Raw genomic sequence first — 27,858 nt, 5'->3', positions numbered from 1 at the left:
CAGTCTTGGAGGGCGAATGTTGTGGCCCGCCGGCTGCCAGAATCGGACAATGAGGAGGTTGTGGAGGAACTTGGGCCAGTGCTGGAGCCTGAGGAAGGCTCTGATGGATGCTTTGTGTCGGAAGCAGAGACAGCCCAGGGCTGTCCAACACTTCCCAAGCCACTGGAGAGGCAGCTGCCTTTGGAGGCTGCTATGAGTGAGGAGGAAGAACAGCTGGGGCCTGTTCCAGATGCATGTATGCCCAGAGCATACACTGGACGCTGAATGGTCCCTCCCTGGCTGGGAGAATAAATAGAAGGAAAGGGGAGTGGTTGTCGTAGGAGACAACAATTCGTCTTTCTGAAGATTTTGCTCATGGTGTTTCCTGCCACAGAGACTGCTTGCCAGAACTTAATTGGCAGCCTTTCGGCTGGGACGGCCTTGCAATTATTGCAAGGAACTGATAAGATCTGTTGCTGCCATTAACTCTTGCCTGGACTTTTCGGTGGGTGAAGGCCATTAATTCACAAGAGGTAAATGAAGAGGGGATTTTCGTGACAAGGGGTCCGTTTCTTGCTTCTGCTAAGGCTGGGCCAGAACAGCAAATATAAGAACATCCTTTATGATCCTAAAAGAGCTACAGGGGCTATTTCCATAAAACAGAAATAGCCCCTGTAGCCTATAAAATAGAAACATCTATTTTATAAATAATAGCTCCTGTAGAAAAGGGGCTGTTGAAACTACAGCCCATGTCCTACTTATACTGTACTTATCTCTAAGGACTCACAGACCCATCTCCTAATACCTCACCTGATAAAATACCTGGGAAACACCAATCTTTTTTTTTTTAATGCATAATTGTTATCTGATCAATTGGATGTAGTCCAGTGCTGCAATTCAACCAGTGTTACTACTGGTCCGGAGACTACATTTTGTGCGTCTCCTGCGTGCTGTGCGTGCATGTAATAAACCTTAAGCGGTGCCGCCCAGACAGCTGAAAAGCGCTGTGCACAGCATTTGAAATTCCTCTTCTTTCCTGCTTTTTCAAGCTCAGCTGTGCCGCGCGCACAAAAAGCATATATATATGTGTGTGTGTGTGTACACGGTATTTCTAATGTTGGCCTGTTTACTACAGGTAGCCCTCAAACTTACAACCACAACTGAGCCCAGAGCTTACGCTGCTAAGGGAGCAATTTGTGAAGTGAGTGTTGTCCCGTTTTATGACTTTTCTTTGCCACAGTTGTTAAGTGAATCCTTGCAGTTGTTACGTGAGTTAACGCTGGGTGTCAACTCATAAAATATTTCTCTGGTCTTTTTAGAGTTGCCAACAGAAAGGGAGAGGGGAGCAGTGCAGCAGCTTGCAAACCGAAACTGCATTCCATAAATGTTTCCAGAGATTGTAACTAGGCGACTGAAGTTTCTGCCGCACAAAATTCTAACTGGAGAGCATGATTGATGACTCTGGACTATGGATGTGTCCCATTGGAGGATATGAATTACAATACACCCAGAGGGGTCAGGGGAAAACCAGGGTCAAGGGTGACAGTGAATTATGTGCTTCAGAGTCAGCTACACCCAGGCAGTGACGGACACGTTAACTCCCAATAAATCCTTTGGAAGTTTTGGCTTGAGACTCATGATTTAAAGGGGGGGTGGGGGTGGAACTGCCGGAATTCTGACGCCCAGTTGTTAAGTGAATCTGGTTTCCCCATTAAAATTGGCGGGTCAGAAGGTCGCAAAAGGGAACACGGCAGCAGTCGTAAATGTGAACCAGTTGCCCAGCCTCTGGCTTTTGGTCACGTGACCATGGGGATGCTGCAAAAGGTTGTAACCGTGAAACACGGTCATAAGTCACTTTTTTTTCAGTGCCGTTGTAACTTTGAACGGTCACTAAACGAAATGTTGTTAAGTCCAGGACTCCCTGTACTGCAATCCCTTGATTCCTAATCCTGCAATTTAAACACCTTAATCAGGGGTCTCCAACCTTGGCAACTTTAAGACTTGTGGACTTCAACTCCCAGAATTCCTCAGCCATTATTTATTTATTTTTTAACTAAATGGACCTTCCTTCCTTTTTTCTTCCTTCTCTCCCTTCCTTTTCTCCCTCCCTCCCTCTCTCCCTTCCTTCTTTCTCCCTCCATTTCTCCCTCCCTTCCTTCCTTCCCTTCCTCATTTCCTTCCTTTCTTCCCTCCCTCCATTTGTCCATCCTTCCTCCCTTCCTCACTTATTTTCTTCCTTCCTTTCTTCCCTCCCTCCATCTGTCTTTCCTCCCTGCCCCCTCCTTTCATTCCTTCTTCACTTCCTCAATTTATTTCCTTCCTTCCTTCTTTTCTTTCTTTTTCCTTCTCTCCCTTCCTTCTCTCCCCCCTCTCCCTTCATTCCTTTTCTCCCTCCATGTCTCCCTTCATTCCCTTATTTCCTTCCTTGCCCCCTCAATTTCCTTCCTTTCTTCTCTCCCTCCTTTTGTCCATCCTTCCTTCCTCATTACTTCCTTCCTTCCCTCCCTCCATTTGTCTTTCCTCTCTCTCTCCCTCACTCCCTCCTTTCATTCCTTCACTTCCTCAATTTATTTCCTTCTTCCTTCTCTTTCTTTTCTCTTTTTCTTCCTTCTCCCCTCCCTCTCTCCCTTCATTCCTTTTCTCCCTCCATTTCTCCCTTCCTCACTTATTTGCTCTGGAAGAAGCCGTATCCTTGCTTAGCTTTGAAAGACCAGGGCAAAACCCGAAGCTGAAGCCCCGCCCCCAAAAAATCCCCAAACTCCCCTTGGGAGACGCCCCACAGCTCCTCCCGCCTTTTCTAGTCCGTTTGCACGATCTTCATATCTTTCCTTTTGACAGAAAAGGCATGAGGAATTCTGGGAGTTGAAGTCCACAAGTCTTAAAGTTGCCAAGGTTGGAGACCGCTGCCTTAGATGAAGCGAAATATTCAGTTCCAGACAAAAGGAGCCAGAGAGGATATGGAAGGAGAGTTAGTTGCACCAACTCACCGAGGGCCTTGCACAGTTCCGGGTGTTTAATGCCGATGGTTTTTAATCGCTGCAACAACTCTGATGACGTTGTCTGTCGCACCAGGAAGAGGCCCACGGAGTAGCTCTGTAAAGAACAGGAAGGACACAAAAGTGTACAAGAGCGGTTGGCTAACGGTTTCCTTAGCCAACAAGGTTACATTATCAGTGCAAGAATGAAATGGGACAGGAGAAGGAGAAGCAGCAGAAAGAGTGGTGGAGAAGGATTAACAGATGAACAGACTTGGAAGGGATCTTGTAGGTCATCTAGTCCAACCCCCATCCACCCAAGCAAGACACCCTACACCATTCCTGACAAATGGCAGTCCAATCTCTTCTTGAAGGTCTCAAGTGATGATGCTCCCACAACTTCCGAGGGCAACTTCTGTTCCATGGGTGGATTGTTCTCACTGTCAGAAAGTTTCTCCTTATTTCCAGGTTGAATCTCTCCTTGTTCAGTGTCCATCCATTATTCCTTGTTTGGCCTTCAGGTGCTTTGGAGAATAGCTTGACCCCTTCCCTCCTCTCTGGGCCAGCCCTTCCTCAAATATTGGAAGACTGCTATCCTGTCTCCCCTGGTCCTTCTCTTCCCTAGACTAGCCAGGCCCAGTTCCTGCAACCGTTCTTCATATGTTTTAGCCTCCAGTCCCCTAATCATCTTGGTGGCTCTTCTCTGCACTCTTATTTCTAGAGTCTCAACATCTTTTTAATTGTGTGGGGACCAAAACTGGTGAAGGAGAAGAAGAACAACTGTGGCATCCTTAGTGCCCTCTGAACCCGGTGGCTCTCTTGCAGGCATTTCATGACCCGACTAGGTAACATTATCAGTGCTAGAAAGGGAGTGGGATTTCTGGAGAGGAGGAGACGAAGAGGAGGAGGGTTGTGGGGTCCTTGGCGCTCTCTGAGCTTGCTCGTTTTCTTGCAGGCATTTTATTATCCAACTAGGTAGCATCACCAATGCTAGAAGGGAGGAGGGTTTGCGAGGAGGACGACCGTGAACCCGGAGGGGCTCTCTTGCAGACATTTCATGACCCAACGAGGTAACATCCTCAGGGCTAGTGTTGTTTTTGTAACTCTAAAAGCTACTTTGAAGTCCCTTGCCCTGGCCGGAACGCCCAGAGGGTCCTTACAGTTGACAGTAAACCAGCCAGGTTGGCCTCTCCTAGGCCGGAGGCCGAGTCAAGCACGCCTGGGAAAAACGAATCCCTACCCCACCAGCAGTGCCAACCCCTGAAATGGGCTGCTTGCTTTCTCCCCCACCACCTTTCTTCCCGGCTGGCCGACACGAGACTCACCTTCCCGTAATTCCCCCAGATGATGGTGATGCGGTTGGTGGCGGAAGACAGGTACATGAGATGAGTAAGGTTGATGGGACGACAAGGCCTCTTCGGCTCTACCCCGGGCTTGTTGGAAGGATAGTAGCCCTGGAGAAAAAAAAAGAGAGAGAGAAAGGGGTTGTTTGAAAGGGACCGGCTTTCACTGTGATTGTGGCATAGTACCTCAAATGTACTAAAACAGACTGAATGATTCTTTCTTAATCTTTGCAGGAACCTAGGGTACCTCAGGGTATTATTAAAAATATCAAGATGGCAGCTATAGATGGCAGCATAGTCGTAGCTCTGATGCTTCTTTTATGTGTGTCACAACTTTTTGGACTGTTTTGACCATACCTTATAGAGACTCCTGTAAAGACTACTGACAGTAAAATAAGTACACTTAAGGTGAGTAACCTGGTCTATAACTTCTCTATCTTAACGAAAAGGCATCGTTGAAGGTCAAAATAGGACAAACCCACTTATGCTGGTGTTCTTTTTCTGCTGAAAGGCAGAAAGTGCACAGAACAAACTTTTGCTCATCATCAGGTCATTGAGAAGTGCACCAAAGTGAGAAACCCACTGCCCTCTGAGGCTAGAGGAAGCCACTTTTCGCACCAGAGGTGGGATTCAGCCGGTTCTGACCAGTTCTGCGGAACCGGTAGCGGAAATATTGAGTAGTTCAGAGAACCGGCCAATCTCACCTCTGACTGGCCCTGCCAACCCCATTTCTTCTCTGCCTCCCTTTGAGTCCCAGCTGATCAGCTGGGTCTTCTTTGGTTACCCTGCACAGGAGAACGGAGCTGGAAAGCAGGTTAGTGGGGTGGGGAGGGAAGGGGGATTTTGCAGTGTATCCTTCCCCTGCCGCGTCCACCAAGCCGCGCCCACCGAACCGGTGGTACACATTTTTGAATCCCACCACTGATCTCAACGATGTGAACGTGGAGATCAGACGCCAGAAGGCAGGAGTCTCAAACTCAACGCCTGTGGATTTATTTTTTATTTATTTATTTTGATTTGTCAATCGCTTACAAGAGAATAGGTATAAGTATATACATAATTAGGAATACATGCAATGGGTACATATAAGAAAAATAAAAGAAATAGGACAGGGACAGTAGGCACGATGGTGCGCTTATGCAGGCCCCCTACAGACCTCTTAGGAAAGGGGTGAGGTCAATAGTAGACAGTCTAAGGTTAAAAGTTTTTGGGGTTTGGGGAAGAAATCAGAGTCAGGTAGAGTATTCCAGACATTGACCACTCTGTGGCTGAAGTCATGTTTCCTGCAATCAAGTTTGGTGCGGTTAACCTTGAGTTTGTATCTATTGTGTGCTCTTGTGTTGTTATGGTTGATGTGTTGTTATGGTTGAATTGCTTGGATCTGGCCTGCAGGGTCGGCCTGGAAACAGCAAAGGACCGGCCCACGGTGCCTCTTCCAGTGAAAATGGAGCTCTCCTCCACCACCCCAAAAATGGAGCTTTGTTTTCATTGGCAAAGGGCTGCAGGAGGTCGTCCAGGCCGAAAATGGGGAGCAGGGAGGCTGCACCCGCCCGCTCCTCCCCGGCTCCGTTTTTGCCGGCAGAGCGTGCAAGAAACAAACTAAAACAAACTAAAAACAAAACCAAAAGGAGAAATGTTTCCCCTTTTGCCTTTGAGCGTGCAAGAAAGGACAGGAAAGGAGAAAGAGGAAAGACAAAGAAAAAGATGGGGAGATGGGAAGAGAGGAAGGAAGGAAAAAGAAGGAAAGAGGGGAAGGAAGAAGAAAGGAGGAGGAAGAGGGAAGGAAAAAAAGCAAATGAATGAAGGAAAGAAGAAAGGGAAAGAGGAAAGACGAAGAAAAAGAAAGGAAGAAGGGAAGATGGGAAGAGAGCCAGGAAGGAAAAAGAAGAAAAGGAAGGAAGGAAAGAAGAAAGGGAAAGATGAGACGAAGAAAAAGAAGGGAAGATGGGAAGAGAGCCAGGAAGGAAAAAGAACAGGGAAAGGAAGAACAAAGGAGAATGGGGAGGGAAGGAAACAGAAGAGAAGGGAGGGAGGAAAGAAGAAAGGGAAAGAAGGAAAATGAAGAAAAAGAAGGAAAGAGGGGAAGGAAGGAGAAAGGAGAATGAAGAGGAAAAGGAAGGGAGGGAGGAGGGAGAATGAAGAGGGAAGGAAAAAGAAGAAAACGAAGCACGGATGGAAGGAAGGAAGATTATAATGAGCGGGGGAGAATCTCAGGGAAGTCCTGCCTGTAGCACTTGGCCACCACAGGTGCCCCGACAGGTGTCCCCACGCCACACCCACCATGGCCATGCCCCTCCCTGGCCACACCGACCCCGTCCCTCCGAGGTCAAACACAACCCCGGTGCGGCCCTCCATGAAGGCGCGTTTGACACCCCTGCCATAAGGGGAACCTACTTCTGCAGGTAGCTTATAAGACATAGGTGGCTCGACCCGAGACTGAGGCGAGGGGGGAGGGGGGGTCAAGAAAGAAGAAACGTGCAGTGTTATCCTTGTTGTCCAAGGTCTTCAGCAGGCACCCCTAATTTTTTTTTTGGGGGGGGAAGGCAGTGGTATTCGCGGAAGAGGAAGGCGAGGTATACCACCCAGGTTCCAGGTCACCTGCCCCCCTTTTTTTTTTTGCTCTACCTGTGCAAGGAGCAGGTTGTGCAAGTGGAGATGGGTCTGGCCAAGCCCAGCTCCAACAGACGTGGCCCTCCAGATTCTCCTGGAGAAATGTCCAATCATGACTTACCGGAACCGAACAATAACTGTGGTTGACTTTGACGGCGATATTCGGTGGGTATTGATCTTCCTGAGGGCAGCTGGTATCTGTGTAGCAGATTCTGAGAAAGAAAGCAAAGGTTTAGAGAGCGAGATGGGAGAGAGCCGTTAGCATTATGTGGAGCCACCAAGATTATTAGGGGACTGGTGGCTAAAACATAGGAAGAACGGTTGCAGGAACCGGGTAATGTCTAGTCTAATGAAAAGAAGGACTAGGAGAGACAGGATAGCAGCCTTGCAATATCTCAGGGGCTGCTCCAAAGTAGAGGGAGTCAAGCTATTCTCCAAAGCACCTGAAGGCAGGACAAGCAGCAGCAGGTGGACACTAACCAAGGAGGGGAAGCAATCTGGGACTAAGGAGGAACTTCCTGACAGTTAGAACAATTAACCAGTGGAACAACTTGCCTCCAGAAGTTGTGAATTCTCCATTACTGGAGGTTTTTAAGAAGTTAGTTTTTTTACTATATTGAATTTTCAATTCAATTGTATAGAATGCGAAGGATGTGTCTTTGTGTTTTATTTTTGATAGTTATAATGCATGCTGAAGATCAGGGGTGGGTTTCTACAGGTTCGCACCTATTCGCTTAGAACCGGTTGTTAACATTCTAAGCAGTTCGGAGAACCGGTTGTTAGAGGAAAGTTTTACTGCCCTAATCCTGTAAGGAAGGCAGGAAGGAAACATTCTGGTGTTGCTTACAGAAACTGCCTCTCTGTTAACCCTTATTACATTCTTGGCAGGACTAGACTTCCTGTCTCAGGAATGTCTCTGGAGTTATTTTCCCCTCCTTTGCTGGTACTTTGCTTGTGTGGAGTGACCATTCAAAGTTATAATGGCGCTGAAAAAAGTGACTTATGACCATTTTTCACACTTATGACTGTTGCAGCATCCCCATGGTCATGGGAGGCCAGGCGAGGAGATGTGTGCCTCGATGTGAGTGATGTTGAGTTGGCCAGGCCCAGCCAGTCACATGACCACCAAGCCACGTCCACCCAGTCACATGACCACCAAGCCACGCCCACCAAGCCACGCCCACAGAACCGGTTGTTAAAAAATTTGAATCCCACCCCTGCTGAAGATGGCATTTAATTTCATTGTACGAGGTGCAATGACAATAAAGTAAAGAGACTGAATAACCATTTGACTGAAATGGTAGAGGGTTTCGTGCCTGAGGAGGGGGTTGGACTAGAAGACCTCCAAGGTCCCTCCCAGCTCTAATCTGATTGATGGATTGAAGTCCTTATCTTTATTAGGCAAGTCACACCCAGTTCCTGCAATCATTCATCATATCTTTTAACCTACAGATCTTTTATCATCTTAGTTGCTCTTCTCTGCACTTTATTCTAGAGTCCCTACATTTTTTTTTATATATATATCATGGGGAAACCAGGAGTGGGTGCAGTGTTCCAAATCTGGCCTGGCCAGCTCACACATCCACACTAATCTACTCCCAGTCGTTCATCCCGGTTTGCCTTTACTGGTCTTCAAACTTGACTTATGGGAGGAAGGACTGGCCCCCACCTCCCTCCTCCTCCTCCTCCTCCTCCTCCTCCTCCTCCTCCTCCTCCTCCTCACCAGCTCAGATAAGAAAAGACAGGAGAGGATTTAATGAAAAACAGGACTTGCATTCCTTATCTGGGCGAGTCGGTGAGAAACTAGAGGCAAGGTGATCAAACCTGATTTTTATATCAAGAGTTCCTACAGAACAATCTGTAGAGATTCTCAGCCATCCAAGTCCTGGTTGTCCCAAAGGTGTTTTTTTTTTTTTTTCCAGGAGGCAACTGGACTTTCTTGTTTTTCTTTTTGAAGACGTTTTGCTTCTCATCCCAGAAGCTTCTTCAGCTCTGACAGGATGGTGGGGAATGGAAGGATTTATACTCCTTACGGACAGCTGGTCGTTGGCATTCTTTTCAAACTTTTAGCTATACCGTTTGGGAGGAACACCCTTGGAATGGTGTGGGAGTAGGAATGGATTTCCAGAGGAATAAATTGCAGGCCACAGGAACCATTTGCACTCCTCAGGTAACCCTGAGGACACAGATTAAACCTCCAGGTGGTCTCAATGACCCTCCAAAAGGATGCAAATGACCAGCTGCCTGCAAGGCGTATAAATCCTTCCGTTCCCCACCATTCTGTCAGAGCGAAAGAAGCTTCTTGGATGAGAAGGGAAACGTCTTCAAAAAGAAAAACCAGGAACTCCAGTTGCCTCCTGAAAAAAAAAAAAACACCTTTGGGACATAGAGAACAATCAAATCTACACTCAATTCACCCCCTGAATTCTCCAAAAAGTTTATAGAGCTTCGACTTCTGCCCAGGGAAAGGAGTTGGACTTGAGGACCTCCAAGATCCCTTCTAGCCCTACGAATCTATGATTCAATTGCAGGTCAAGACTGCCCCCTGGGGGCCAGAAAGATATCAGGAATGCTTCCAGATCCATTTTGTCTGTAGAGATTCTCAGTCATCCAGGTCCCAAAGGTGGTTTTTTTTTTTTCAAAGAGGCAACTTTGAAAAACTTCTGGTTTTTTTTTTATCCTCTGAAGATGTTTCGCTGTTCATCCAAAAAGCTTCTTCAGCTCCGATTAGATGGTGAGGAATGGAAGGATTTATACTCCTTGCAGACAGCTGGTCATTGGCATCCTTTTTAGAGAGTCATTTGGAAGTTTACCTGTGTCCTCAGGGTCACCTGAGTAGTGCAAATGGGTGTGGAGCCTTCTTGGAACTGTTGTAGACTGTAGATAGATGATGTCATTTATCTTTATTAGGCTGTCTGTTGAGAGGGGGCACTTCAATTTGGACATATAGATGGCCTCTTTGAACCCTCTTTCAAACCAGCGGTCTTCTCTGTCCAGAATGTGGATTTTGTGGTCTTCAAAAGAGCAGCCTTGTGTCTTTTAAATGCAGATGGACTGCTGAATCTCGTCCTGATGGGTTTGTTCTATGTTGGCCATGCGTTTGTGAAGTAGCTCTTTTGTTTCCCCAAACGTACAGATCTGCACAGGGCTCACTTATTATTACCTTACTCAAGAGGAGGAAATCCCACCCCACCCCATGCAGGAATCAGGCACACCCAAAATGAGGATTAACCCAAAAGGAAGAACTCCCACCGGTACCTACAGAAATTGGGCCCATACCAAAAGAGGAAAAACCCATGCAGGAATCAGGCCCACCCTAGAGGAGGACACCCCCCCTCCATACACATATTTAGGAATCAGGCCCATTGAAGAGGGATCCCCATGATGCAGGAATTTGGCCCATTTAAAGGGAGAAAAAAAAAACACACACACACACACAGAGGAATTGGACCTTCCCAAAATGAAGACACCCCCCAGAGGAATTGGGCCTATCCAAGAAGATCTATCCCTAAGAGTGCAGACTGACTACATGGCCCATAATCAAAAGCTGCAGAAAAAGCCAACTCTTTTGAGAAGATGGATCTTGTCAGACTGGAACACTGGGCCGTATCTGACAAAATGAAATTCAATGGAGAGAAAAGGAAGTCCTACACTTAGGCAAGAAAAACCCAAAGGACACATCTAGGCTGGGTGAAACCAGGCTCAATAGCAGTGACTGTGGAGGGAAGGAAGCAGTGGGTTGCCACAAGGTTTGGTCTTATATCTTCAATATCTTCAATTTGACCTCACCCCTTTCCTATCAGACTACAACACGTGTACAATGAGATTGGCTGAGCCTCCCTTCATGCCCTCCCCCCCGTAACACAACTCACAGTGAGGACAGAAGTCCCTAATCCAATCTTATTACATCACGTGACCTTGTTGCACAACGCGCCAGCTCCGCGAGTCTATCATACTACGTTGACATAAAGTTATTTTCCATTCAGAAGTCTAACAGCCCACGGGTAGAAACTGTTCTTCAGCCTGTTGGTTGTGGCTGGCTCTGCTTCTCTATCTTCCTACCTGATGGTAGGAGAGTGAAGAAGGGCCGACCAGAGTGTGAGTCGTTCCTAAAAGGATTTTCTTCGCTTTTTGAAGGCAGCGAGCCCTGGCGAGGTCATCTAGTGGTATCAGGGAACAGCCCACGATCTTTTGTGCTGTGCTCAACCACCCTCTGTAATATCTTTCTGTCCACGGCTGTCAAGCCAGCATACCACACCGTCATGCAATATGTGAGGACTGCATTGTACTGCATATGCCACCTATGGACCAGCTGTCTGCAAGGAGTATAAATCCTTCCATTTTCCCACCGTCCAGTCAGAGCTGAAGAAGCCTCTCTCATGAGAAGCGAAATGCCTTCAAAAGAAAAACCAGAAAGTCCAGTTGTCCCTTGGGGGAGGAGGGGAAGCACCTTTGGGGTTTCTAAATCCACTCCGTTCCAAAGACAGAACTGTTTGAATGACAAACACACCCGGGTGCAGTAGGTTTGCAGGGAATCTCATCTCGGAGCCCTGCCTTGTTTCAAATCCCTTCCCTTCCCTCCACCCTCCTTCTAAGGAAGAGGGTTAATTGGCACCTTTGGCTTACCTGAGGACAACCTGGACTGATCTCACGCCCGGCTGCAACTCCCTGACAAAATAACAAGAGCACAGAGATCAGGACTGGAAAAACCACAGGTGATTTAGGCAGAGAACAAGTAACCAAAGAAGAAGAAAAGAAAAACAAGTAACCAAAGAAGCAGGGCTGACTTTGCTTTCCTTTGACTCACAATTCTTTGGGACAAGTCATGCCCTAAAACCCCAGATTAGAGCCACTCACACCCACAGCCCCCACGCTGTGAGAGATGACCCATCGCCCCCCCCCCCAAACCCTGTAATTTGTGGAGGGCAGGGAATTAACTTTGAACAGGTTTGGACAAAGAACCGAGCTTGGCTCCAAAAAGGATTCGCAAGGAAAATTGTCGGCTGGCCCACCAGGAAAGCCCAAAGGAGACTCTAAACCCCTGGATCAGGAGAGAGGGCAGATGTGGTATCTGCTAAAACTATTAGCAGATTGGGACTAGGACTCCGAAGTCCATCAGCCACAGGCCGCCGCTGAACAACGTGAGGATGAGAGAAAGAGAGAGAGAGGAGAGGAGAGTTTCCCGCCAAGGACAAGCCACCCACTCAGTGGAGAAATATATTTTCACTGACGAGTTTACGACCATAATTGGGCCTGTAAATCATGCCGGTTGTTAAGCAAGCCGTCACATGATTTTAGGTCACTCTTCTGTGGCAGTTGTTAAGTGGACATGGCTGGAAACCATCTTGAATCGTGGTCATGTGACCACGGGGCCCACAAAGGTTACATGACCTTTCTTTTCCTTCCTTCTTTCTCTCTTTTTCTCACTCGCTCACTTTTTCTTTGTTTCTTTCCTTTTCCTTTCTTTCCTTCCTTCCTTCTTTCTCTTTTCTTCCTTCCTTCCTTTCCTTTCTTTCTTTTTTTCTTTCTTTCTTTCCTTTTTCCTTCCTTCCTTTCTCACTTCCTTTCACTTTTTCTTCTCTTTTTCTCTTTCACCTTTTTCTTTCTTTCTTTCCTCTCTTCCTTCCTTTTCTTTCTCTTTCTTTTCTTCCTTCCTTTCTTCTTTCTCTTTCCCTCACTTTTTCTTCTTTCTTTCTTCTTTTTCTCTTTCTTTCTTTCACTTTCTTTCTTCTTTTTCTTTCTTCTCTTTTTCTTTCTTTCTCTATCTCTTTTCTTCTTTCTCTCTTCTCTCTCTCTCTCTCTCTCTCTCTCTCTCTCTCTCTCTACCCCTCCCCTCTGCCTTTTAAAACTTCAAAATCCAGGTCCTTTTGGAGGGTCCACCATGACTTTGAAAGGTTGCTAAGCACTAAGACTTAAGCCGAGGACTCCCTGTATGATTGCTGAGGGACACTGATGCAACCGTTAAGAATTGAGGAGTTGTGTCCCTTAGGAATAACGCCAATTAGAGAGAGAAACCATTCATGCTCCCATTTCCCTGGAGGAATACTGAGGTTGGCAGGGATTACCTTTCACCTAACGGCAAAGACGGTATTTTTTTAAAACAAGACTTGACTTCCCGTTGCTGCTTGGGTTAGTCGTCTGCCAGAAGACTCTCAAAGACCTGCCTCAGATTCTTCTTCTTCTTCTTTTTAATTTAAAATCTTTCATTCTATTTTACCGTTCATCGCTCCCAAGAAGCCTTCGGGTTTTGCACGCATGGAAATTACCTGGAATTCTTGATCAGCTCCACCTGTCGCGGCGTCAGGGCGAAGACGCAGGGGCTCTCTTGAAGTTTCTCGTTGTTCTGCGGGACTGGACAAAAAGGGAAGGCAGAAAAGATGGTCAGGGGGAAGCACAATCCGACAGAGAGGGAGAAATCTCATCCCCCACCCCCCCCCAAAAAATGTCACCACCGTTGATTGACACACGAGACCAGGGAGGGCCCGGCTGGCGTTTTGAGGAAGGAAAAACGATGATGGGTTCCTGTGAAGGACCCGATAGAAACACCTGCCCTTCAGAGGGACTTCACAAATCAAGAAAATTATCATGGATAGAAGAGAGTATTTGTCATTCATGGTTAAATTGAGGGGGGTCCTTGGTGCTCGCTGAGCTTGGTGGTTTTCTTGCAGACGTTTTATGACCCAACTAAGCAACTTCACCAGTGGTAGAAAGGAATGGGGTTTGGGAGGAGGAGGAGGAGGAGGAAACAATGACTGGGGTTCGTTAGTGCTCTCTGAGCTTAGTTTTCTTGCAGACATTTTATGACCCAACTAAGCAACATCATCAGTGCTACAAAGGAATGGGGTTTGTGAGGAGGAGGGTGGGGGGAGGAGGAGGAGGACGACTGTGGGGTCCTTGGTGCTCTCTGAGTTTGGTGGTTTTCTTGCGGACGTTTCATGACCAAACTGGATAACACCTTCAGTGCTAGAAGGGGGGAGGAGGGAGTTTGTGGGGAGGAGGAGGAGGAGGATGAAGGGGAGAAAGAGAAAGAAGAAGAGAACAAGGAGGACTGTGGGGTCCTTGGTGCTCTCTGAGCTTGGCGGTTTTCTTGCAGACGTTTCATGACCCAACTAAGTAACGTAATCAGTGTGCTAGAAGGGAATAGGGTTTGCAGGGAGGAGGAGCAGGAGGAGGGGAGGGGGGGGAGAGAGAGAAGGAGGAGGAGGAGGAGGAGGAGGAGGAGGAGGAGGAGGAGGAGCAAGACAACGACTATGGGGTTATTGTGTTCTCTGAGCTTGGCGGCTTTCTTGCAGACGTTTCAGGACCCAACTAAGTAACGTAATTAGTGTTAGAAGGGAATAGGGTTTGCGAGGAGGAGGAGGAGGAGGAGGAGGAGGAGGAGGAGGAGGAGGAGGAGGAGGAGGAGGAGGAGGAGGAGGAGGAGGAGGAGGAGGAGGAGGAGGAGGAGGAGGAGGAGGAGGAGGAGGAGGAGGAGGACAACGACGACTATGGGGTCCTTGGTGCTCTCTGAGCTTGGCTGTTTTCTTGCAAGATGTTTTCAAGACCCAACTAGGTAATGTAATCAGTGCTCACTTTTTTTTTTCTATTGATGATGTTTCCTAGTTGAGTCATGAAACGTCTCCCAGAAAACAAACCAAGCTCAGACAGCACCAAGGACGCCTCCAAATTATCATAAAACTGCAACGCATGAGATTGTTCAAACTGGTGATCAGGAAAACCACAGACCTTCTCTAACTTACTTCCTAGACGGACGGATGACCTTGAGAGGAGACAAGTTTTAACACAACTGCCCACCCTTTTCAAGGCAAAAGAAAATAAGAAAAGGAAAAAAAAAAAAAAACAGATTTTGAATCCAGGGGATTTTTTCATGGCAAGGAAAAAAAAAAGCCCACCACATCTTTTTTTATTTTTGGAGCCAGGGACGTTCACAAGAACCCGAGCATCCTGCCTGCTTTCTCCACTTGTAAATTTGCCATTTGCTAAATTTAATTACGTTAATTATGAGGTGTTTTGTTCACAGCGGGGGCTTCTTGCCAAGGCTTCTCCAAAGCTGGGCTGGAGAGGTTCGTCTCGGGAGGTCTAGGAGGAGGAGAGGTTAGCCTCTGAGCTTGCTAAGAGTGCCCTGGGAGAGGGGAAATATTTGCCAGTTTTTCCGGAGCAGGATTTATTTGTTTTAAATATGGATAGGCCTCAACATATGGACACCGCCCGTAATTTATGCCATGGAGTGAGATGTTTGTTAAAGGGAATGGGTGGCCCCATTTTATGACCTTTCTAGCCGCCATTGTTAAGGAAATCACTGCAATCGTTAAGTTAGTTGTGGATGCTCCAACGCTGGAAGTTTTTAAGAGGATATTGGACAATACGTTGTGTGAAATGATATAGGACAGTGGTAGCTAACCTTTTTGGGTTCCTGTGTCAAAAATTGCACGCGCACAAATGCAATGTGTGCGCCCCCCCCCGCACATACAATCCCCCCACTACCCCCTTACCTGTACTGCGCTTCACAGCAGATTTTTTGGGCTGATTTGAGGCCTTTTTCGGCTTCCCAGAGGCTTGGAAAAAGCCCCTGCAAGGCTTTTCAGACCGAATAATAGGCCCATTTCATCACTTCCTGTAATACCGGAAGTGACGGAACAGGCCTATTATTCGACCTGAAAAGCCTTGCAGAGGCTTTTTCCAAGCCTCTGGGAGGCCGAAAAATCAGCTGTGAGGCATGCGCAGTGAGGTAAGTTTGCCTGCAACTCGTGTGCCAGCACAAATGGCTCTGCGTGCCACTTGTGGCACCCATGCCATAGGTTCACTATCACGGGTATAGGGTTTTCCTGCCTGAGCAGGGGGTTGGACTAGAAGACCTCCAAGGTCCCTTCCAATTCTTATTATTCCGTTATTCCACCCGTCTCCTATTCTATTCTATTTTATTTTCTATTTTCTCCTATATTATTCTATTTTCTATTCTATTATTATTTTCTTTTTCTATTCTATTTTCTATTCTATTTCATTATTATATTATATTCTATTTTCAATCCTATTCTATTTTCTATTATTTTTTATTCTATTATCTTTTCTATTCTATTCTCTTTTCTATTTTATTTTATTTTCTATTCTATTTTCTATTCTATTCTATTTTCTATTATTTTCTATTCTATCATTATTTTCTATTCTATTTTCTATTCTATTATTACTTTACACTTTATATTCTATTATATTTCATTATTATTTTCTATTTTCTATTCTATTTTCTATTCTGTTCCATTCTCATTCCATTATCCTGTCCTGTCCTATGAATCTGGATTCCCCACTTGACTTGGCTTGCCAGAAGGTCACCAAAGGGGATCACAGTGCAACCATCATAACTATGAGTCAGTTGCCAAGCGCCCGAATTTTGATGAAGTCACACACTTTTTTTCAGAGCCATTGTGTATTTCTGCAGTTTATATCATAAACGAACAAATAAGCAAGTGGAGCCCAACGCTCAGCTGCTGCCCAACGACGAAGCTCAAACCGCCACGGCTGAGTTTGCACAGGGCAGGAAGCCAAAACAAACCACAGTTTGGCTAAACGTGATGTGCAAACTAAGCCAGAGAATCTTGGGAGCTGCTAGCCGGGTTTCTTTGAGGCCAGCTTTGGCTAGAAAAAAACAAGAGCTTATGGGGTGCCCCCTTATAAAGGAGAAGGAGGGAGTTAAAAAATGGAATAAATGAATAAAATTCAAGTATGGGCAGCCCTCCACTTATGACAAGTAAGCAGTGGGGTGCCACAAGGTTCCGTCTTAGGCCCAGGACTCTTCAATATCTTCATTAACGACTTAGATGAAGGAATAGAAGGGGAACTTACCAAATTTGCAGATGATACTAAGCTGGCAGGAATAGCCAACACCCAAGAAGATCAACTCAAGATCCAGATGGATCTTGACAGACTAGAACACTGGGCCATATTTAACAAAATGAAATTCAATGTAGAGAAAAGTAAAGTCCTACACTTAGGCAAGAAAAACCCAAAGGACACATCTAGACTGGGTGAAACCAGGCTCAAGAGCAGGAACTGTGAGAGGGATCTTGGAGCCTTAGTGGACAACCAGCTAAATAGGAGCCAGCAGCCAAAAAAGCCAATGCAATCCTAAATTGCACTAACAGAGGGATACAATCAAGATCAAGGGAGGTATTAATCCCACTCTATAAAGCCTTAGTAAGACCACACCTGGAGTCCTGCATCCAGTTTTGGGCACCACACTATAAAAAAGACGTTGAGGCTCTAGAAAAAGTGCAGAGTAGAGCAACCAGGATGATGGCCCTGCCAAAAAAAAGGGGGGGGGGACTTAGGACCATTTTGCACACTTAGGTTAACGTTGCATCCTCCCTGTGGTCATGTGACTTTCCCGTTGGAGGTTTGGCAACCGACTCACGGCGAAGTTTTGCCCTGTTTTATGACTTTCCTTGGCATGTTTGTTAAGTGAATCGCTGCCTTGGTTAAATTAGTCACACGGTTGTTAAGTGAATCGGACTTGGCTTGTCAAAAGTCTGTGAGTCCGTTGCCAAGTGTTTGGCGAGGCTGCAACGGTCAGAAGTATGGAAATTGATCGTAACACATGCTTTTTTTTTCCCCCAGTGCCGTTGTTAACTTTGAACGGTCGCTCAACGGACTGATGTTAAGTCAAGGACTACCTGTATTGAGTATTTTATAGGAGCCTCTGTGGTGCAGTGGTCAGAGTGCAGTACTGCAAGCTACTTTTGCTGCAACCAGCTGCCTACAATTTGGCAGTTCAAATCCCACCAGGCTCAAGGTTGACTTGTCCTTTCGTCCTTCTGAGGGTTGGTAAAACGAGGACCCAGATTGTTGGGGGCAAGAGGCTGACTCTGTAAACCACTTAAGAGAGGGCTGGAAAGCACTGGAAAGTGGTATATATGTGTAAGTGCTATTGCTATCCTCTATCTCTCTATCTATCATATCTCTATCTTCTATCATATCTCTGTTTGTCTGTCTGTCTATCTATCTATCTTATCTGCCTTATCTATCTATCTATCTATCTATCTATCTATCTATCTATCTATCTATCTATCTATCTATCTATCTATCTATCATCTACCTACCTACCTACCTACCTACCTTATCTATCTATCTATCTATCTATCTATCTATCTATCTATCTATCTATCTATCTATCTATCTATCTATCTATCTATCTATCATCTACCTACCTACCTACCTACCTACCTACCTACCTTATCTATCTATCTATCTATCTATCTATCTATCTATCTATCTATCTATCTATCTATCTATCTATCTATCTATCTATCATCTATCTATCTCATCTATGTGGTGGCGCAGTGGTTAGAGTGCAGTACTGCAGGGCTACTTCTGCTTACTGCCGGTTGACTGCAGTTGTTGCAATTTAGCAGTTTGAGTCTCACCGGCTCACGGTGGACTCAGCCTTCCATCCTTCCGAGGTGGGTAAACTGAGGACCCAGATTGTTGAGGGGAGCAAAAAGGCTGACTCTGTAAATCGCTTAGAGAGGGCTGGAAAGCACTATAAAGCGGTATATAAGACTAAGTGGTACTGCTATTTTAGAAATTTAGAATTTTAGAAATGGAGAGGAGGAGAAACTTTCCCAACTGTCAGGACAATTAACCAGTGGAACAGCCTGCCCCATCACTGGAGGTCTTTAAGAAGAGACTGGAGAACCATTTGTCTGGAATGGTATTGTGCAGGGGGCTGGACTAGAAGACCTCCAAGTGTCCCTTCCAACTCTGTTATTCTATTAATTAATCAGTGGAACAGAAGTTGCCTCCAGAAGTGTGGGCTGGAGGTTTTTACCAAGAGACAGCCATTTGTCTGGAACGGTGTAGGGCCGTGATGGCGAAATTATGGCACATGTCCCGGAAGTGGCACACAGAGCCACTTCTGCCAGTACGCGAGAGGTCACTTGGAAGAGCCCCACTGCGCATGTGCCCACGCCCGCCAGCCAACTGATTGTGAGGTAACCGGCCTGCATGCGCAGGGGGAGATGCGCACGGGGGAGATGCGCACGCGTGCAGAGGCATACGGCGTGCAGAGGGGATTTGAACACGCATGCGCAGAGGTGTGTGGTGCGGGTCACGTGCCCATACGCAGGGGCAGGGGGAGTCTCGCACGCATTGCATGACGGGTGCAGGTGCGCATGCGTGCAGTTTTTGGCATGCAACGTGGAAAAGGTTCTCCATCACAGGTGTAGGGTCTCCTGCTTAAGCAGGGGGCTGGACTAGAAGACCTCCAAAGTCCCTTCCAGCTCCTATTCTGATTCTGAAGTCCTGGCCCTTCTAGATTTGAGACCGCCATACAATCCTGTCCCACCCCGGTTTTCTCTTTTTAATTTATCTTGTGATTCTTTCCACCTCGTTCTGAAGCTTTGGTACTGAGAAGTGGATCTGGCACCACAGGTGAGGTTTGACTAACATATAATAAAAAATGCCTCTTAATTGTTAATTCGAACGACTTGGGGAAAAAACAAAAAACAGCCCATAGTTCTATTAATACCATTGTAAAGAAGAGGGGAGGTTTATCCACAGCAGCCATGTGTGAAAAAGGCACACCCAACTCGGCTGGCTGGTATATAACATCGCAGCCTCAGCTCACGAAAAGCCTCCATCTCCACCCTGGTTTAAAACCACCCACAGCAGCGTAGAAACATTGGGAGAATCAGATGGAGGACGAATTTCTCAAAGGACACCCGAGGCCTCTTCAAACCGTACCTTGCAATCAAAACACAGAGATTGCCTCAGCCACTGCCAAAGAAGGCTCCACCGCACTGTGCGCAAACAACAGATTGGCTTCCGGGGGCCCTCCTGGGATGCAAGGAGAAGCCAAGACAAATTCAAAGAAGTAAGTCCCTGTTCCAAATTCACCAGTCATCCCAATCTTGTTTACACTCCAAGGAACCCGGAAGGCCAGCGACACAATTATTGGGATATGGGAATCATTGAAAAAGGTTTTTTTTCTCATGCACCGTTTATTCGGTCCTTCTTTTGGGCTTCCTTTCGTTAACGATTCAATGAGATTATTTCCCCAATATTAGTCTGTGGAGATTATTAGTCATTCCCAGGTCACGGTTGCCCCAAAAGGTGCTTTTTTTTTTTTTTTCCCCGTCCCCAAGAGGCAACTGGACTTTCTGGTTTTTCTTTGAAGGCGTTTTTTTGGTTTCAGCCAACACAACATACGTCCCCGCTTCAAACCCAAGAATACACGAAGGCAGAAGCGTGTCCACCCCAGGGATAAAACACTCAGATGCACACTGAGCGACGTGGGTCTATGCAGGACAATACAGTGTGAGCCATGGGCAGATCTGGACGTTGGGGAAACAGAACAGCCACTTCACAAATGCTTGGTACAACATAGGAGAACAAACCCATCAAGGATGAGATTCAGCAGTCTATCTGCACTTAAAAGAGACAGGCCCCTCTTTTGAAGACAATAAAATCCACATTCTGGACAGAGAAGATTGCTGGTTTGAAAGAGACGTCAAAGAGACTATCTATGTCCAAACTGAACAGCCCTCCCTCAACAGGGGGGGGCGGGGAGAATACGGCATCATCTATCTCCAGTCTACAACAGGGTCCTTTCAGCAGTTCCAGGAAGGCTCCACACCCATTTGCACCCCTCAGGTGACCCTGAGGATACAGATTAAACCTCCAAGTGGCCTCAAGGACCCTCTAAAAGGATGCAAACGACCAGCTGTCTGCAAGGAATATAAATCCTTCCGTTCCTCCCACCATCCAGACAGAGGTCAAGAAGCTTCTTGGAGGAGTAAAATGTCTTCAAAGAAAAACCAGAAAGTCCAGTTGCTTTTTAGCAAAAGCACCTTTTCGGGGGACTCCGATATTAGTGTAACTGTTGTCACGGCAAATTGGCCACATGGTGAGTTGTCTTGCGTCGAGTTGGCTATGGCGAGTTGTGATAGACTCGCACAATTATAGATAGCCCTCGAGATACAAGGACCCTCGGATCCCAAGTTAGGAAAAAGAAAACAGAATAATAAAATAACAACCTATTAATAGAATAATAAAAAAAAAATTGACAACTAGAAATATAGAAAATGGTAGTTTTCTTTGTCCTCTCCCGAAACGGACTGCATCTGCTAAAGAACTGACCAAGTAAAGCAGTAGCCAAAGCTTTGAGTCCTCTCTGCCCATAACTCTGTTATCTGGCCCACAACTGTTCCAAGCCACCCTCGGAACCAGCCACACCGGGGTGGTATTCTACCGGATTGGCCGGAGCAGTAGCTCTTCGGATCATCTGTGAGCCAACTGGTTTGCTCCCACGATCAGCTGCTGGGCCCGCTTTATTTCCTAGTTTTCAAGCTCAGCTGCTTCGCGCGACACAGTGGATTTTCCACACACCAGATGTTTAACATACAGGGAGAGCGCATGATTGCAGGATGAGGCTAGTAGCAAACTCTCTGCGCACGCACGCGCAAAGCACGCCCACCAAGCCACACCCACAGAACCGGGAGTAAAAAAAAAAATGGAATCCCATCACTGAGCCACACCCACCCGTCTGTCCATCTCACAAGAGACCACCCACATCCTCAAGGAGAAGAAAGGGAAAGAGCGCTGGAGGCTCAGGCCTGGTAGATGGGTCTCCTCCTCTAGGCCCCATCGGTGGTCTGTTCCCACCTTGGTCCGCCAACCTGGAAGGCCAGGCCTCCAGGGCCACCAGCGATCGATCATCCGGGCCCAACTCACCGAGTTCCGTGGGCTTCAACAGTTCATCCAGGATAGTGTAGAAGGGAAGCTTCACCAACCGGACTTCGGGTTTCACCGGTTTGACCGGCAACCGTCCAAGTCCGTTTAAATACTTTCCGTAGAGCGAGGGATAGTCTATGTTGGGGGTCGTCGAAAGACCAGTCCTGGTTACCGCGCTGTTGCGGTCGTAAGACGAGTGGATGGAAAGGGTTTCGGAAGGAGGTCGGTGCTGTGGGGGCGGTGGGGGGAGCGGCTGCTGCTGGGCGGGTTGTCCCGGTTCGGAGATCTTGGCATATCGAGTCTCATAGATCTCTTTGATCTTCTTGAAGAGTTCCGGGCTGCAGTCGAACTGGACCAGTTGCAAAGCCCGAGTTACCAGTTCGTGTTTGAGTCCGCTTTTGCTCCGGCCCACAAATCCGAGCAACATCTGCAAGTCAGAAACCCGGAAGCTCATCACCATGTTCTGCGAACGAGACGAGAGGACAGACAAGCCTTGATATCAAAAAAAGCATCCATCAGAAAAGGTTCGATCTAGCCCAAAGTCTCTACGACCAAAGACAAATTCCTCAGCCCCAGCTGCAAAATTTTAGATATATGGAAGTAGTTTTGACTAACAACAGTTCATGTAGTGACCCTTTGAGGTTGCGACGGCACGGAAAAAAGTGACTTATGTCCGTTCTTCATACTGTTGCAGCATCCCAACAGTCATGTGATCAAAACTCAGAGGCTTGGCCACCAACATACGTATGTATGTATGTATGTATATGTATACACACAAGCATACATATACACACGTATACATTCAGACATAGACAATAACATGTTTCCCCGAAAATATGACCTACCCTGAAAGTAAGTCCTAGCTTGATTTTTCACATGCGCCCAATGTAAGCCCTACCCCAAAATAAGCCCTAATTAAGATCCTGCCCACTCCAGAGTAGATGGATAAAAATTAAGGTAGGGGGATGGGGGACAGGTGGAGCTGCCCAACTACTTACCTTTGGACAGTTGTAGCCAGGCCTTGCACACCCCGACACCTGCCTTGCCGGCTCATTTCTTCTGCAGCCGGCAAGGCTGGCAAGGCTTTCCTGAAGGCCTCTGGAGCGGATAACAAAGCTCTGGATCGATCCAAAGCTCTCTTATCGGCTGCAGAGGCCTTCAGGAAAGTCTTGCTGGCTGTAGAAGTAGTTCCTGAAGGACTCTGACAGCGAAAAGGAGGCCAGGGGTGACGCATGCAAGTGAGGTTAGTCAGTGGATGACATCCCCCCAAAATAAGACCTGCTGCCTTTTTTGGTGGCCAAAAAAAAAAAAAGCAAGACAAGGTCTTATTTTGGGGGAAACATAGTCAATAACCAGTATAGATAGACAGAGATAGATAACCAGTAGACAGAGATATAGATAACTCTTAACAGTTGCAATGTCCCACGGTCACCCAATCCCCTTTTGCATCCTTCTGACAAGCAAAGTCAATGGGGAAGCCGGATTCGCTTAACAACTTAAGAATTACAGCGATTCATTTAACAACCATGGCAAGAAAGGCTGTAAAATGAGATAAACCTCACTTAACAAATGTCTTCCCTATTAGACACGGTAGTTTTGGGCTGGATTACCAATATGATCGACTCAGTGAAGGCGGCCTCTGGCACATACGTCTTTGGAGTTTCTTTTTAATAATTACAAACTTTAATCTGAGTATCACACATACATACCAGCAGCAGATGTCCCTAGCCAAGGAGCCGAGAATTCAGGACTAGACTCCTTGCAATAAAAATACAGGTACTTATTCTTCTATTGGTATATATGTATGTATGTATGTATGTATGTATATGTATATGTATAATGTATAATGTATAATGTATAATGTATATGTATATGTATATGTATATGTGTGTGTTGTTCATCCAGGCGGGTACTTATTCTTCTATTGGTATATGTGTGTGTATATGTATGTATGTATGTATATGTGTGTGTGTGTGTGTGTGTATATATATATATATATATGTGTGTGTGTGTGTGTGTGTGTGTATGTATGTATGTATATGTATATGTACATGTACATGTATATATATGTGTGTGTTCATCCAGGCGGGTACTTATTCTTCTATTGGTATATGTGTGTGTGTATGTATGTATGTTGGGGTGTGTGTGTGTGTGTGTGTGTGTGTACACACACACACACACATATACATATATATACCAATAGAAAAATAAGTACCCGCCTGGATGAACACAAAAATGCAGTAAAAAAGCTGGAAAACACTTCCTCACTAGTCCAACACATGAAAGCCACAGGTCATAGCATCGACTTCAATGGCACCAAAACCCTGGCCACTATGGAAAACCCCAGCCACAGAATTATCAGAGAAGCCATATAGATTGAAAAAAGATCTGAAAGCATGGATAGAAGAGATGACTCCACCAGACTGTCAATTATCTGAAAGCCTGCACTCTAAAACAAAACAAAAACTCCACACCACTAGCCAGGAAAACACCTGGGCACAAACAGATCCCCCCTGATACCTCCAGCTCAAACACACCCCAACCAGGCACCCAGATGAAACCTAGCTTCCTAACTAATGATAGCCATCCATTTACCCGGAGCCAAGCTGCACTAAAGGCCTCCAATAAAGTAACACAATGTTGCCAGCCAATCAAGACAAAAAAAAGCCACAAAACAGACAGAAGATATTAGAAACACCAATCAAGCAGAACACAGCAAACTCCAAGGCCAATAAACACAGACCAAGACTCCCAACCAATCAGGATAAAGAAAAAACCATTCTGGCACAGCAGTAGGCTAGCCCCAAATTTAAAACTGAAATGGCCGTGAAAGTCTGACTCAGACGAACACAATACAGAAGCCTGATGATGGCAGATGAGATTCTGCAAACGTTGCTACAACTTTAAAAGCACAACTATAATGACATGGAAAATACCTGAACAAAGCTGAATACCATACATGTAAGTACCAAAACTTAACACACACACACACACACAGATATATATATATATATATATATATATATATATATATATATATATATATATATATATATATATATATATATATATATATATATATATATATATATATATATATATATATATATATATTCTGAGGTTCTCGGTATTGTATGTGGATCTTTGTTGTTTTCTCCGAAGATTGGAGTATCTAGCAGCTATGAGTTCATTCATCACTCAGGCGCTGCTTGTCTTCTCAGAGTGAAGCACTCTGAGAAGCACAGAGCCAAGACACAAGCCTGAAGATGATGAATGAGACTTCATCAATACTTCCAATCTCAAAGATCCATATATATATAATTAAAGATCTATATATATATATTACTGAAAATTCCTGTGGCCATGCAAGGCACTGGCTAAGTGAATTTGATGATCTTTCTTGCCACAGTTGTTAAGTGAATCACTGCAGGTGCTAAGCGAGTCACACGGTCGTTAAACAAATCTGGTTTCCCCATTGGCTTTACTTATCAGATGGTCGCAAAAAGGGAACACTGCAACGGTCATAAATATGAACCCGTTGCCAAGTGTCTTGAATTTTAATCGGGGGACCCCCAGGGACGCTGCAACAGACATTAAGCGGGAAACATGGTCACAAGCTCCTTTTGGTAACATCCAACTGTCACTAAATAGACTGTTGTAAGTCCAGGGCTATCTGTATTTTAGGAAGGACTCTGGCAAACTAGAAAGTGGCCGGAGAAGAGCCACTAAAACAATCAGGGGCTGGGAAGGGAAACACAAGGAAGGGAAATTTAAAGGGCTGAGCACACCTGGGGAAGAGAAAATCGCAGAGGGACACCCTAGAACAGGGGGTTTCCATCCTTGGCAGCTTTAAAACTTGTGGACTTCAACTCCCAGAATTCCTCAGCTAGCAAAGCTGAGAAGGTTTAAGAAGTGGCAGCCAAGGTTGCTGGGTTGACGTCCCTCAACGCACTCAAACATCTTGCTGGCATTGAATCCAAACTGCTGCCCAGCTCTAATATATAATTCACGAGCGAGGCAACCACCATTTCTTCCACCTGGAAACATTCTCTGAATCATAGGGAATGTTCTCTTGGCTTCTTCTAGATCGGGGGGGGGAGGTCAAACTCAAGACCTGCGGGCTGGATCCAGCCCATGGGGTGGTTAGATCAGGCCCGCCAAGGGCCACCTCTGGAAACAGCAAAGAACCGGTCCGCGGTGCCTCCGCGAGTGAAAATGGAGCTTGGGGGGCGGCACGCAGGCTGCAAGAGGCCATCCTAGCTGAAAACGGGGCATGGCGGTAGAATGCGCAGCCCCTCCGCTGGGCTCCGTTTTCACTGAGGGCTACAAGAGGCCGTCGCGGCTGAAAACGGGGCCTGGGGGGGTGAAGAGGGGAAGGAAGAAGAAAGGAGAAGGAAGAGAGAACAAAAAAGAAAATGGAAGGAAGGAAGGAAGGAAGGAAGGAAGGAAGGAAGGAAGGAAGGAAGGAAGGAAGGAAGGAAGGAAGGAAGGAAGGAAGGAAGGAAGGAAGGAAGGAAGGAAGATAATGAGAGTGAGGGAGGGTCTGAGGGAAGTCCTGCCTTAGCACTTGTCATCACAGACGCCCCGACACGAGTGAAGTCGACCTGGCCACGCCAATCCTGGCCACGCACCCCCTCCCTTGCCCGAGGTCAAACCCAACCCTGATGCGTCCCTCAATAAAATCAAGTTTGACACCCCTGCCCTAGACCATTTCAGACTAATGGTTGTCTAATGTCTTGTTAAAAACTTCCAGTGTTGGAGCAGCCACAACTTCTGGTGGCAGGTCATTCCACCGGTTAATTGTTCTCGCTGCCAGGAAGTTTCTGCTTAATTCCATCCCTTGTTCCTTCCTTGTCTTGCCTTCTGATGCTCTGAGGAAAAAAATTGACGGCCCCCTCGTCTTTGGGGCAGCCCCTCAAATACTGGAACACTGCCATCAAGTCCCTCCCAAGTCCTTCTTGTCACTAGAAAAGCAGTGCTGGAATCAAGACGTCCAGCTTATCCAGATCCGGAATCTCCTTCCCCATTTCGAAAGTCCTAGAATAAGATCTAGAGCAGGGGTGTCAAACTGGATTTCTTCAAGAGCCGGGTCAGCATTGTATTATATTTTTTAGGGCCGCGGAGACTTTTTTGGTATCCTAAGACAGTGCTAGCAGAATGAGAAGATCAGGGTTGGCCAAAGCGAACGCTTTGGCTCTACCCCTTCTACCAGTTTCCTGGGCAACTCTTAGCTTTAAAAAAAAAAACAGCTCTGCAAGCCAACGTCCTTCTGGCTCCTTTTCCCGTCCTTGCTTTTTCAAAATATCTCCCAAGGCAGAGGAGGCCTAAATAAATAAATAAGATTATTATTGCTGGACCACAGCAATGGATTCTTCTCCAGAATCTGTCCCCCTTTAAAAACCCACCATTGCAGGACAGAATCCTGGTTAAAACAAAAATGCACGGAAACAAAATTCACACCCTCAGCAGAAGTTGTGCAATCTCCTAGGATGGAGGGGTCCCCAGGGTGGGATTCTCCCGGTTCGGTTGAACTCCTTGTTCCAATGATCAGCTGGCTACAAACTGGTTCGCTCCGATGAGCATGTGGAGTCTTAGTGGAGTCCTGGAGTCTTAGTGGACAACCAGCTAAATAAGAGCCAGCCGTGTGCAGCAGCAGCCCAAAAAGCCAATGCAATCCTAAATTGCATTAACAGAAGGATACAATAGAGATCAAGGGAGGTACTAATAGCATTCTATAAAGCCTTAGTAGGACCACACCTAGAGTACTGCATCCAGTTTTGCTCACCACACTATAAAAAAGATGTTGAGACTCTAGAAAAAGTGCAGAGCAACCAGGATGATGAGGGGACTGGAGGCTAAAGCATACGATGAACGGTTGCAGGAACTGGGCCTGGCTAGTCTAGGGAAGAGAAAGACCAGGGGAGATAGGATAGCAGTCTTCCAATATTTGAGGGGTTACCACAGAGAGGAGGAAGGGGTCAAGCTATATCAAGGCACCCGAAGGCCAGACAAGGAATAATGGATGGAAACTGACCAAGGAGAGATTCAACTTGGAAATAAGGAGGAATTTTCTGACAGTGAGAACAATCCACCCATGGAACAGAAGTTGCCCTCGGAAGTTGTGGGAACTTCATCACTGGAGGCTTTCAAGAGATTGAACTACATCATTTAGGAATGATGTAGGGTCTCCTGCTTGGGCGGGGGGTTAGACTAGATGACCTATAGGGTCT

At 46.3% G+C, this 27,858-nt stretch overlaps 1 protein-coding gene across 2 annotated transcripts in view; it reads right to left on the bottom strand.

Moving 5' to 3' along the window:
• Positions 1–27,858, bottom strand: part of PIAS4 (protein inhibitor of activated STAT 4) — a 51,676-nt gene that overhangs the window by 14,230 nt on the left and 9,588 nt on the right. For both annotated transcript variants that reach the window (XM_026687676.2, XM_026687675.2), the window contains exons 2-7: positions 21,629–22,091; positions 13,174–13,258; positions 11,534–11,575; positions 7,029–7,119; positions 4,280–4,408; positions 2,967–3,072 (exon numbers count right to left, since the gene is read on the bottom strand). In XM_026687676.2, coding sequence (XP_026543461.2) covers positions 2,967–3,072; positions 4,280–4,408; positions 7,029–7,119; positions 11,534–11,575; positions 13,174–13,258; positions 21,629–22,088 — 913 coding nt within the window. In that variant the 5' untranslated portion in view covers positions 22,089–22,091. The remainder of the gene's footprint in view (positions 1–2,966; positions 3,073–4,279; positions 4,409–7,028; positions 7,120–11,533; positions 11,576–13,173; positions 13,259–21,628; positions 22,092–27,858) is intronic.

The sequence above is a fragment of the Notechis scutatus genome, chromosome 1, assembly GCF_049901735.1.
Source record: "Notechis scutatus isolate UNSWTSFEM ecotype Mainland chromosome 1, rNotScu1.2, whole genome shotgun sequence".
Lineage (NCBI taxonomy): Eukaryota > Metazoa > Chordata > Lepidosauria > Squamata > Elapidae > Notechis > Notechis scutatus.
This window is presented reverse-complemented; position numbering and strand designations above follow the sequence as displayed.